The sequence below is a fragment of the Orycteropus afer genome, unplaced genomic scaffold (genome assembly GCF_000298275.1).
Source record: "Orycteropus afer afer isolate SDZICR_OR568_19922 unplaced genomic scaffold, OryAfe1.0 scaffold00363, whole genome shotgun sequence".
In the NCBI taxonomy this organism is placed as follows: domain Eukaryota; kingdom Metazoa; phylum Chordata; class Mammalia; order Tubulidentata; family Orycteropodidae; genus Orycteropus; species Orycteropus afer.
The window spans coordinates 781995-796207 of NW_006921950.1; the positions used below are offsets into that span (position 1 = coordinate 781995).

The 14213-nt window shown below is 40.8% G+C and overlaps 1 protein-coding gene across 1 annotated transcript in view; it reads right to left on the reverse strand.

Moving 5' to 3' along the window:
* PCOLCE2 (procollagen C-endopeptidase enhancer 2) overlaps window positions 1-14213 on the reverse strand; it is an 82163-nt gene that overhangs the window by 27455 nt on the left and 40495 nt on the right. Inside the window, exon 3 of the mRNA XM_007952885.2 lies at window positions 10543-10798. Within this exon, the coding sequence (XP_007951076.1) occupies window positions 10543-10798 (256 nt within the window). The remainder of the gene's footprint in view (window positions 1-10542; window positions 10799-14213) is intronic.

Genomic DNA, 14213 nt, shown 5'->3' on the forward strand with positions numbered 1-14213 from the left:
AATCAGGAAAAGAATACAATTTTAAATAGCCACCCCAAAAATGAAGTACTTAGCAATAAATCTAATCAGATACAAAACCCACTCACTGTCATTAATTTGATTCCAACTCATAGCTAACCCCCATAGGGTTTCCAAAGCTTTAAATCTTTACAGAAGTAGATTGCCTCATCTTCTTTTGTGGAATAGCTGGTGAGTTTGAACCACTGACCTTCTAGTTGCCCATCAAATGCTTTACCCACTGCACCACTAAAGCTCCTTAGGGATAGAAAAGACCTATTCAAAGAAAACTGCAAAGCATTAATATAGGAAAACAGAAGAGACTTACATAAATGGAAGAATATATCATCCCACTCCTCAAAAGGAAGGTTGGGCAATCTACTTTGTAGTGATACTGCCTTGGAAACCCAAGGAGAGGTCGCTATGAGCCAGATCCAACTCCGTGGCAGAGAGTTTGGTTTTTTTTTGGTTTATCATGCTCAGGGATAGGAAGACTTAACATTGTGAAAATGTCAATGTTACCTGAAGTGATCTACAGATATAATACAATCCTAATCCAGATTCCATCATTCTTTAAAGAGATGAAAAATCTAATATTGCCTTTATATGAAAAGGAAAGAGACCCCCGGTTAAGCAAAGTACTACTAAAGAAGAACAAAGGAGGAGTCCTTACACTCCCTGATCTCAAAGCCTACTGTACAGTGATGGTAGTCAAAACAGCCTGGTATTGGTACACTGACAGATACATAAACCAATGGAACAGAACTGAGGACTCAAAAGTAAATCTATCCACCTACGGACAGCTGATTTTGACAAAGGGCTGAAACTTATTAAATGAGGAACAAACAGTCTCTTTAACAAATGGTGCTGGCAAACTGGATATCCTTCTGCAGAAAGATGAAACAGCATCCATATCACTCACCGTATACAAAAACTAACTCAAGATGAATCAAAAACCTAATTGGAAATCCTAAAACTATAAAAATCATCAAAGGAAAAATAGGGGCAAACTTAGGAATCCTAACATACGGCTTAAATACACTATCAAACATAATTAAAATGCACAAACAGCAGAAGACAAACTAGATGACTGGGTTCTTCTGAAAAGTAAACAGTTATGCACATCAAAGTCATCACCACAAAAGCAAAAAGAGAACCTACAGACTGGGGGGAAAAAAAATTGGACTATGACATATTGGACCAGGACTATTCTGTAAAATTTACGGGAAACATCAACACTTCAACAACAAGACAAATAATCCAATTGAAAAATAGGCAGAGGACATGAACAGACATTCTAGCAAAAGAAACATTCAGGCGGCCCACAAATATGAAGAAATACTCATGATCATTAGCCATTAGAGATATGCAAATCAAAACAACAACGAGATACCACGTCACCCAGCATTAATAGCAAAGTTAAAACAACAACAACAAAAACCAACAGAAAACAACACACACCAGTTAGAGTGTGAAGAGACTGGAAACCCTCAAACACTGGTTGGACTGTAAAATGGTATAAGCACTGTAGAAAATGGAATGCTGCTTCCTTAAAAAGTTGGAAATAGAAATATCATGTGAACCAGCAATCCTTCTGCTACATATATATCCTGGAGAAATAAGAGCCATGACACAACAGATTTCTGCACACCCATGTTCACTGCAGAATTATTCACAATAGCAAAAAGATGGAAACAACCTAAGTGCCCATCAATAGGAGGATGAATAAACAAACTATGGTACACACTATGGAATACTTCACAATGTTAAAGAACAATGATGAATCTGTGAAACACCTCATAACATGGATGAACCTAGAGGACATTATGCTGAATGAAATGAGTCAATCACAAAAGGACAAATATTGTATGAGATTACTACTGTAAAAAGTCAAGAAAATGTTTACACACAGAAAGAAACATTATTTGAAAGTTACCAAGGGTAGAAGGGAAGAGAGGGTAAATCACTAACTGGAAGGTACACACATACTAACTTGGGAGAAGGAAAAAGTAATATACAGTAAGAGGGAGGTCAGCACAAATGATCAAGACAAAGGAAGACACTAGGAGGCAAACAAGAGTTAAAGGCAACATTATACACAATCTTGCAAATAACAGTAATAACATTAATCGATGAGTGGGTACATAGACAAGCAAGCTGAACAGGGGTAGGAAAGCAAATGGGACCACACCCATGAATATATGTAGGTTTGACAGATGATATTTCTACATAAGTATTAATAGGTGCTCCAAATATATCTATGAATATAGTAGAGCATACAGGGGATAAAGTTACGAAAACTTCTTTGCTATAACCAAACACCTTGAGGGAATGAGGCACTGGGCTTTGGGGCTCTGAACCATAGTGTCAAGGGACATCAAAGTCAATTGGCATAATATAGTCCACACAGATATTTGTGATAGTTAAGATTGTGTGTCAACTTGGCTTGACCATGGTTCTAAGTGATTTAATTAGTTGTAGTCATCCACCATGATGAGATCTGGTATAATGTAATCACCTCCATGATGAAAGTGCTATGAGCAGCCAATCAGTTGAAAGGGAGTTTCCTCAGATGTGTGGCCTGCTTCCAATATATGCATGGATGTCTTGGGAAAATTTTCTGTTTTTTTGCTGGATCTTGATCCCATATCTAGCTCATCATCATCTCCAGTTGCTGGACTTGAACCAGTGCCCTGCCATCTTACCTGTTGATCTTGCATTCATCAGACTTCAAAGCCAGTAACCTGTTATACTGCCTACCAATCTTGGATTCATCAGCCCCTGCAGCTGCGTGAGTCAGGAGATGCTTCCAGCTTGATGTTTGACCCGTGGACTTGGAACTTGCCAGCCTCTACAACTTCCTTAAGGTAAATCTCTCTCTCTTCCTCCTTCCTTCCCTCCCCCCTCCCCCATCTCTTCTCCTCTCCCTCTCCTATATATATATTCACTGGTTTTGCGTCTCTACAGAACCCAGCCTAAGATACATGGTACTGATAGCGGTTCTAGTGAAACAAAATAGTAAGTATTTTGGAGCAAAGCCCTGCTATCCTTTGCAGATAACCACTCTTATTTTTTGGGGAAAAAAAAAAAAACAGAAAAAGCTTTTGGCCTGTTATTGATCTTAGTAGAGACTGAACATAAGCCACCAGTCACCATGTGGCCTGAACTGCTCATCATTAACTGGGTGTTGTCTGACCTACAGAGTCATAAAGTTGGATGTGCACAGCAGTACTCCATCATTAAATGGAAGTGGTGTATAAGAGATTGGGCTCAAGCAGGACCTGAAGGCACAAGTCAGTTGCATGAGGAAGTGGCCCAAATACACATGCTCTCCACTGCAGTCACATTACCTTCCCTCAACCAGTCTGCATCTATGGCCTCATAGGGAGTTCCTTATGATCAATTGACTGAGAAAGAGAAAACTTGTGTCAAGTCTGCAGATGGTTCTGCAGATATGCAGACACCACTCAAAAGTGGACAGCGGTAGCACTGCATCCCCTTTCTGAGACCACCCTCAAGGACTGTGGTGAAAGGAAATCCTCCCAATGGGCATAAATTTGAGCAGTTCATCTGGTTGTTCACTTTGCTTAGAAGGAGAAATGGCAGATGTACATTTATATACTTATTAGTAGACTATGGCCAATGGTTTGGCTGGATGGTCAGGGATGTGGAAGGAATGTGATTGGAAAATTGGTAACAAAGAGGTGTATGGATAGACTTCTCTGAGTGGGCCAAAGAAATGAAGACATTTGTGTCTCACGTGAAAGCTCACCACAGGGTGACCTCGGCAAAGGAGGATTTTAACAATCAAGAGGATATGATGACATGTTCTGTGGAAACTAGTTATCCTTTTCCCCCAGCCACTCCTGTTATTGCCCAATGGGCTCATGAACAAAGTGGTCATGGTGGCAGGGATGGAGGTTATGCATGGGCTCAGCAACAGGGATTTCCATTTACCAAGTGACACTACTCAGTGCCCAATCTGCCAGCAGCAGAAACCAACATTGAGTCCACAATATGGAACCATTCCTCAGAGTGATCAGCCAGCAACTGGTGGCAGGCAGATTACATTGGACCACTTCTATCATGGAAAGGGCAGCATTTTGTTCTTAAGGGAATCAGCACTTACTCTGGATATGGATTTGCCTTCCCTGCACACAGTGCTTCTGCCACAACTACCATCTATGGACTTATGGATTACCTAATCCATCATCATGGTATCCCACACAGCATCATCTTGGATCAAGGGACTCACTTCATAGCAAGTGAAATGAGGCAATGGGCCTATGCTAATGGAATTCACTGGTATTACTATGTTTCCCATTATCCTGAAGCAGCTGACTTGAAAGAATGATGGAATGTTTTCTAAAAACATGATTACAGTGCCACTAGGTGGCAATACCTTGCAGGGTTGGGGCAATGTTCTCTAGGAGACTGTATATGTTCTAAGCCAGTGTCCAATACATGGTACTGTTTTCCCAATAGACAGGATTCACAGGTCTAGGAACCAAGGGGAGTGGCACTGCTCACTGTTATCCCCAGTCACCCACTCAAAAAATTTTTGCTTTCTGTCTCCGCAACTCTGTGCTCTGCAGATCTGGAGGTCATAGTCCCAAAGGAAGGAACATTGCCTGGAGAAACAATACTGATTCCACTGAACTGGAAGTTAAGAATGCCACCCAGCCACTTTAGAATCCTTATGCTTCTGGATCAAAGCAAAGAAGGGAGTTCTGTATTGTGTGGTGTGGTTGATCTTGATTACCAAGGGGAAATCAGATTGATATTACATAATGGAAGAAAAGAAGAATATGTCTGGAATACAGGAGATTCCTTAGGATATTTATTAGTACTTCCATGCCCTGTGATTAAAGTCAATGGAAAACTCAACACACACACACACAAATCATGGCTGTCAAGTTGGCTCTGACTCATAGCTACCCCTCCTTGGGTTTCTGAGGCGGTATCACTATGGAAGTAGATTGCCCAATCTTCCTTCTGAGGAGTGGCTGGTGGGTTTGAACCACCAGCCTTCTGGTTAGCGGTCAAATGCCTACAGCAACCCAATTCTGATATGACTACTAGTGGCCCAAGCCCTTCAGGAATGAAGGTTGGGGTCACCCCACCAGACAAAGAACAATGACCAGCTGAGGTGCTTGCTGAGGGCAAGGGGAATATGGAATAAGTGATGGAAGAAGGTAGTTCTAAATACCAGCTACGACTATGTGACCAGTTGCAGAAATGAATACTGTGATTGTTATGAGTATTTCTTCCTTGTATGTGTGCATCAAATATTTTTACTTTCTTCAGTTTCAAAATATAAGATATAAATAGGGCTAATGTGTTTTTGGTTGGCCAGCTAATGTATTAGCTGTATTATATTAGGCGTAAGTATGACTTCATAATTATCTTTATTTAAAGATTTTATGTGGTTTAAGAAGATGTGTATGAGTGCCAAGTTGACAAGGGGTGGGGTGTAATAGTTAAGGGTATATGTCAACTTGGTTGGACCATGATTCTGAGTGGTTTAGCAGTTTTGATGTAGTCATTACCCATGAAGAGATGTAGTATAATACAATCATCTCCATGATGAAATGTGCTATGAGCAGCCAATCAGTTGAAAAGGAGTTTCCTCAGAGGTGCAGCCTCCTTCCAATATAAATATGACATCCTGGGAAAATTCTCTGGCTTTCTGCTAGATATTGATCCTGCATCTACCTCATCATCATCTCCAGTTTCTAGACGTGAACAAGTGGCCATATTGCCTGCTAATGCTGAGATTGTTGCCTTTGCACACTGTGAACCAATGATCTGCTAAGTTACCTAACGATCTTGGATCCCTCATCCAATGAAGCCAGCAGTCTGCCATACTGCCTGCCGATCTTGGGTTTGTCAGCCCCTACAGCTGTGTGAGTCAAGAGAAATCTCCAGCTTGATGTGTGACTAATGAACTTGGGACTTGCGAGCCTCTGCAACTGAATGAGTCATTTCCTTGAGAGAAATCCCCCCGCCCATATGTATGCATACACATGAGCTTCACTGGTTTTGTGTTTCTAGAGAACCCAGCTAAAGACCATATTGTTCTGCACCCTACTTTGGTAAGTAGCAACTGGGATCTTAAAAACTTATGAGCAGCCATCTAAGATGCAACTCTTGGTCTGTCCCCATATGGAGAAAAATGAAGAAAATTAAAGTTACAAGGAAACAACGAGCCCAAGGACTAATGGACCACATGAACCACAGCCTCCCTGACCCTGAGAAGAACTAGATGGTGCTGGTTACCACTGGTGACCACTCTGAAAAAGATTGCAATAGGAGGCTTGGATAGAATGGAAGAAAAATGTGGAATAAAACTTAAAATAACATAAAAGACCAAGCTAACTGGTTTGAAAGTGAACCCCCAAGATTATAGCCCTTAGACACCATTCAAACTTGGAACCGTGGCTCAACTTTTAGGCAAAGGATAGATAGGCCTATAAGATTAACACTAACACCAGGGTGGTACGTGCCCCTCAGAACAATAAACCACTGGTGATCAAAAGGGCACATTTGCCCAAAGATATAGCTCAGAAGGCATGAAAGGAAAGGAAAGAAGGACAAATGGAAAACATAAACACAGGAAGAAGTGAGAGGAGTGTTGTTACATTGTAAGGATTGTAATCAATATCACAAAACAAAATGTATATGAATTGAAAGAAAAAACAATTTTCTCTGTAAACTTTCATCCAAATCATGATTAAAAAAAAAAGTTAAAAAAAAAGTCTCCAGGAATTGACAGAATACCCATTGAGACGTTTCAACAAATAAAGGAAAAGCTGGAAGCGCTCACTTGTCTGCGGCAAGAAACACGGAAGATAGCTACCTGGCCAAATGAACTAGAAGAGATCTTTATTTGTGTCCATTCCAAAGAAAAACGCTCCAACAGAGTGCATAATTTATGGAACTGTATCATTAATATTATACTCAGTAAAATATTGCTGAAGACAATTCAAAAACGGCTGCAGCAGTACAGAGACAGGGAACTGCCAGAAATTAAAGCTGGATTCAGAAGAGGACATGGAAAAAGAATGAGAGAGATCATTGCTATCCAATGGATCTTGGCTGAGCAGAGAATATCAGAGAGATGTTTAGCTGTGTTTTATAGAATGCACAGACTCAACTGTGTGGATCATAACAAATTATAGATAACATTGAGAAGAAAGGGAATTTCAGAACACTTAATTGTGCTCATTTGTTGTATCCTTTCACCATATTTATTCATAGTGAGAAATAATCCAAAAAGTTAGACTATATGAAGAAGAATGTGTGATGAGAATTGGAGGAAGACTTATTAACAACCTGTGAGATGTAGATGGCACAATCTTCCTTGTTGAAGTTGAAGATGACTTGAAGCATTTACTAATGAAGATCAAAGATTCTAGCCTTCAGTACAGATTACACCTCAACATAAAGAAAACAAAAATGCTCACAACTGGACCAATAAACATCATCATGATAAATGGAGAAAAGACTGAAGTTGTGGAGGATTTAATTTCATTTGGATCCACAATCCAAATAGCAGTAACAGTTAAGAAATCAAATGACATATTGTATTGGGCAAATCTACTGCAAAAGACCTCTTTAAAGTGTTAAAAAGCAAAAACGTCACTTTTGAGGACTAAGGTGTGCCTGATCCAAGCCATGGTATACTCAATCACCTCACATATGCACATGAAAGCTGGACAATGAATAAGGAAGATGGAGGAGGAACTGAAGTGTATGGTGTTGGTGAAGAATACTGATTATACCATGGACTGCCAGAAAAATGAGCAAACCTGTCTTGGAAGAAGGTCAGCCAGAATGCTCCTTAGCAGCAAGGATGGCAAGACTTAATCTTCCTTACTTTGAACATGTTATCAGAACAGCCCAGGGACATCATGCTTGGGGAAGCAGAGGGTCAGTGAAAAAGAGTAGGACCCTCAATGAAATGGATTGATGAAGTGGCTGCAACAATAGGCTCAATTATAACAATTGTGAGTATGGCACAGAACCAGACAGTATTGTATTTTGTTGTATTTAGTGGTTGCTATGAACTGGAATTGACTGGATGGACTTAGCATCAACATCAGGCAAAACATTTTAATTTTAATATTCATTTTCATTTCCATAATCTAGTAGTTTTGTATAGATGGAGACTGCTTGTACATCTGCATTTCATGAACAGTGTTAGCAGTTTGAAGTGATTTACATAAGTTAATTCAAACATACCCTCTTCTGTCAGTTTAGTGAAAACTTTTAACTGAATGTCTTATTTTGATAAAGAGAAAGAAAGAAGTATCTTCTTAGATGATAGGGATCACTCCAAATTAGCTTTATAACTCCCAGTGCTTTATTTATGAGGGGTGCTCTGGTGGCAGAGTGCCTAAGGCATTTGACTGCTAACCAGAAGGTTGGCGGTTCAAACCCACAAGCCACTCCTCAGAAGGAAGGTTGGGCAATCTACTTCCGTAGTGATACTGCCTCGGAAACCCAAGGAGGGGTTGCTATGAGTTGGATCCGACTTGACGGCAGTGATTAGTTTGGAAGCTTTATTTATATGAGACACACAGTAAATGTTGGTTAAATAAATGAATATATGTTTGATTAGAAATAAACATACACAGTCTACATCTTAAACTCTAAGCTTCTCTTAGCACACTATGTAAAAGATAGTGCTTGGTATATAGCTCTTGGCTAAATAGCCAAGATTTCTTCTGTGGCTCTTGATATCATTTTATTTTTTTGCTTCAAACACAGCTCACATGTGCTGACATAAGGATATCATCCTAAGATGTAATATTAAGTGAAAAGAACAAGTTGTGGAACAATATGAATTATGATTCCACTTAACAACAACAAAGCTACTTGTAAAACCATATACATATAAGGAAGTGCACAGTGAATGGTAATGGAAACCACCAGCCATGCTTACCTCTGGAAAGAGAACAAGAGGATGGAGGGATGTGTCTGTACATCTGTACGTGTATGTATATGTATGTGTAAGCTTCACATTTTTATTCCATGAATGTCTATGTTTGAATATTTACAATAAGGTATTGTGGTAGCTCAGTTTGTGTGTCAACTTGGCGGGGCCTGATTGAATGGCTGGGAAGCTGGTGGTAGTTATTCCCTGCAGTGTAGTAAATTACTTAGTGTGGCTTTTCTACCCATAAGTCTTTGTAAATTCCAAGGTGGGATTTTCTATGAGCAACTGAGGAGCTCCTGATTGCTGAAGTTTTCCACCTGGAGTATTTCTGTTGAGAGTGGAACAATACAATGTTCTGGGAGGTGCCCACTCTCTTTCAGGTGCTTAGAGTTCTGATGCTATGATTGGCTAATTTGACCACCCTGCTGGGCTCAAAAAGGAGGCCTCCTAGAGGCAGAACTCTCTCTCTCTGACTGCTGGTTGAGGAAGACGTGCTGCTGAAAGAGACACGGGCTCCTAAGATACGTGTTGCTGGGAGAGAGACGCAAGAGATACGCATCACTGAGTGAGACACCGAGGGACCAGCACTGCTGGGAAAGAGACTGTGAGAGACTGTTGGCTGAGGGACGGTGGGCTGGGAGAGATATTTAGCATTTTTCCTGAACTCGAATTGTAGCCTGGTGATTCCCTAATAAACCTCATAATCTGTGAGTTCTGTGTGGCCACTGCAGCGAATTATCGAACCCAGGAGAGAGGTGGTGGGTACTTTGGGAGGAACGGTTGGTGAAAGGGCTGGAGGGAGGCAGCATGTCTGGCCTTGTAGGAATAGGCCTTTGGTTATGGCTGGTAATCCTGTCTTCCCCTTGTAGGATTAGAGGAGGTCGGAACATGTGACCTCCTTGCCGTTTTTGCATTCCCCATGATGAGACTGACAGTCATCTCCATGGTGGGATCTACCACAAGCAGCTGAGTAGCTGTCTTTGGCTATGTGGTCTGCTTCCTGCATATAAGCAGCAGCTTTGGGAATGGTCTCTAGCTTATGGCACCTTGAACCCTGCATGTAGCTGTGTCATTGTTGAGCAGTCTGCCACGCTCTGCCGACCTTGGGACTTACAATGGACTTGAATTAATGGCCTGCCATGTGATTTGATAATATCAGGACTGTGCCTTTTTACTTGTCAGCCTCAGCAGCTGGCAGCTGTCTGAGTGAAGAAAAGCCTCTAGCTTCAGTGGGCCAGGAGCTGGAGGCAGAGCTGAAGCCCAAGGCTGAGGGGCTTTCACCCAGCCCCTAGAGCCTGGCACTTTGAACTCAGACTTCTAGCCTCCCAAACCGTAAGAGAATAAACTCATGTTTGTTAAGGTCATCCCATTTATGGTATATATTCTTGTCAGAGCAGCACTAGGTAACCGGAACAGGTATATTGACTAAAAAAAATAACTGATTTTTTTATGATCTCTTGATGGTTTGGTGGTGTTCATTAGTTCTTTGCTTGCAAAGAATTAAAGAAATAAATATATAAAGAGTACCTAGAATAGTGCCTGAGACATAATAGGCATTAACTAAATGTGAGCCATTATTATTGCCATCATTTTGGAAACAATACCTCTCTCATTTGGTTCAGCGGCCGAGAACATGGCCATGAAGCCATTTCCAGCTGTATTGGCATCGGAAATCATCTGCACCATCATCTTGTTGCCATTGGACACAAGAGCTCCAGGCCGGAATGTGCCACAGAAGCGCCCAATGCGCTGGCTGTTGGCATGGCCATTGTACACATCCACAAAGTCGTAGCGGCAAAGGTTGTCACTCTCGAGGTCTATGAATCGGAAATTAAGAACGACTACCTTTCCTTCAGGAACCTGCCAAGAAAAGGGCCAATTGGACAACTGTAAAATCAATGTCTCAGGACTTCACATCTAAGCAATTACTCAAGTGAACATATGAAAGGATGCTGCTCAAGATGATGCTTTTTCCTTTCTCAAATCTGAAATGGGCTGGGAGAAGTTTCCTGGCATACTGCATTCCTAATAAACTCCAGAACCTATTCATTTTTGACAAATTCTACCACTTATCAACCTCATTCCTTAAGAGTTTATCTCAATACAACTGCAAAATATTGGATCAGTCTTATTAATGACAAGGAAACAATTACAATGATCACAACTTCACATATATTTGCACATTTCTAAAACATGGTGGCATCCAGAGATATTGCTTAACAAAGAAACATTTGCAATGTGGTTTCTCACAATAGGATAATATCAATGTATAGTATATTTCTGCTGTTGCTGTTAGTTACTGTCGAGTCTGTTCTGACTCATAGTGACCTCATGTGTGCAGAGTAGAACTGTTCCATAGGGTTTTCCAGTATGTGTGACCTTTTGGAAGTTGAATGCCAGGTCTTTCTTCTGAGGCACCTCTGGGTGGGTTCAAATGGCCAACCTTTCAGGTAATAGTCAGAGCTTCACTGTTTGCCCCAACCAGGGACTCCATAGAATGTTTCTATGAATTTCAAAATGAAGGAGTTAGTTGGCAATTGTGCAGTTAATTTACAGATATTCACATTGGGTCCTGAATAATCCCAATCAACTACCTGTACTAATTAAATGAATTGGGTGTTGAATAGTTTCTTCTCAAAGTCGTTGAGTTTTTCTGTTTGTTTTCCAGGTAAAAATTTTATGTACTAGGTGGCCTTGATACACAATCTGCTAATAATTAAAAAGATAAATTTCACTTTCTCATAAGACTTTTTCCACCACAGTTTCCACCATACAATTCTCTCCTTGGTTCCACACTAGTTATTAAAAATAGCTACAAGAGTATGAGGTAGGATTCCCCATTCCTTTCCTAGTTCACACCATCTTTCAATTTTTTCATTCAAATTGTTCAGTCATAAAGTCTTGATCATTTTTGTTTCACTCTTTCAACTAGATAAGGTCCCCAGTGAATTGTGTAAAACTTTGATTCTGTAGAATGTTTCATCTGACAAAGGTCAGTGGTTTTAGAAAAAGACAAACAAAACTCAGGTTGGTTTATATTCATCTTAATTAACTACCTCTGACTCAAGAATCAACCAATACTTTGATAAAGCTTCCCATGTTAATGAGTTTTGGGCCATGAATTTGTTTCTACAACATGTATTTTGGTGCTATCTGCCTTTTGTCTCAAACATGTATACACAACCCATGGTAGGAACTGTAATGTAGCAGTTCCAGAGGAGAGGATCTTTTGGCTTTGCCATGATAGCAGTGCAATTTATCATTAAGAGCTTATCTTAATGATGTGAATACCAGAAGCTTCAAAGCCACAGCCTAGGAAGCTGATAGCAGAAAATGCCATTTCATTTTTTAAAATTCTCACTGAGATATCCATTTTAGAACTTCCTTGGGTGTTTGTTTGTTTTTGCATGTAACCTCTACTCATCCCATGATCAGAATGCTATCATAATGTGATGCCACATCTGTAATCCTAAATAAAAGTAAGCTCTCTCGTGAATTCCTGAAAACTTCCCGGCTAAGAAAACAAATGAAACTAAAGTAATTCAATTTGAATATTTCTTGGATGGATACAAACTATTTATATAAATGTATAGATAAACTCTATACAGATGGTAATTTAATGCTATGTGATTTGGTGAGATTGCCCACAAAATGAGTATAGATAAAAAAAGGAAAGTGGTCTATGGGTAAAGCCCTGGGACACTCTAAAGTCATTAGTCTGGGAGCTGAAGTGACCAGCAACAGGGACTGAGTCAGTAAGTAGGAGGCAACCAAACAGCTTCGGTGTCCAGAAACTAAATGCAGAAAGTGTGTCAGGGAGCAAGGACTGATCAACTGAGTCAAGTGCTGTTACCGAGTCAAGGGAAATGAGGACCAAGAAACGGCCACTGGATTTAGCAACACAGAGGGTGGTTTAGCAGGTCACAGGTGACCTTAACAAAAGCTGCTTTGGTGGAGCTACAGCAATGATCAAGAGAAAATAGGATGAGAAGAACCATGATAATGAATAAAGACAAGCCTTTCAAGGAGTTTTGCAGTAAAGATGAACAAAGTAACAAAGCAATGGCTGGAGAGAGACATGAGGTCAAGGGATTTTTATTTTTTTAAAAGGAGTTGTTGTTGTTGTTGTTGTTATGCACCATTGAGTTGGACCTGACTCATAGTGACCCCTCCTTGGGTTTCCAAGGCAGTATCGCTATGGAAATAGATTGCTCAACCTTCTGAGGAGTGGCTGGTGGGTTTGAACCGCTAGCCTTCTGGTTAGCAGTCAAGCACCTTAGACATTAGGGAATTGGGTATGCTTATGAGAGTGATTCCACGGAGAGGGCATAATTGATAAAGTGAGAGAGATGGAGAATTGCTGTAGTGAGGTCCTTGAGCAGGCAAGAGGGAATCTGATATAAGGCACAGCTGGGAAGAATCAGTGTGGATGGTTCCTTGCAGAGGGGGGGTGGTCAGATACAGGTAGATTATCAGATACAGGTAGATTACTAGATGAGGGGGTGACAGGTTTGCTGTTTTTCTTCTGATGCTTCTATTTTCTTAGTGAATAGGAAACAAGGTTACCAGCAGCAAACGTGGATGGCGAAGTTTGAAGTTTGAGAAAAGAAAAAATGTAAAATGGTTATCTATGAGACTGGATGTATGAAAGGGTTAGGGAAATGTAGTAGCATTGCCAGGACTGTTGAGCACCCACTTGAACTAAAAGAATTAAAAGTGAGTTCTCGGTACCTGGTTGTGTTTTTCCTTGGCCACACTCAGCTCCCTGGGGGAAATGCAGAGCAGGAGTTGGAGGTGTGGGGTGGAAGGGTGGGGTGGGGAGAGAGGGACAAGAGAGTAGAGGATGTAGGCAAAGAAGTGACCATACTGATGAACCATGGAATACAAGATGGGTAGAATGGAAATAAGGGCACAATGGATTGAGGAGGATAACAACCTAGATTGTGGTGAAGGCTGGGATCATGACAACAGGAGCGGGTGACTTAGGTACAACGAAGGACAAACTCATTGAAGAAGAGGAGGACTGGAGAAGAGCCAACATGTGTTAAAAGGCTCATCCTCATGGCCACTGAAATTACTCTGAATTATGACAAGTATACTGAAACCAGTGACTGTGAGTCAGCAGCTAAAATTTGCAAGAACGAGGGGGAATTTCCTGGAGGAGTTTCCTGGAGTCTTTAGATGACTGAGAGAAGGAAGGAGATAGGGTAGCAGAGACTTGTAGCAGAATTATGCCAAGGTTCATTGATAGGTCCTCAGTTCCTTGAGAATACTT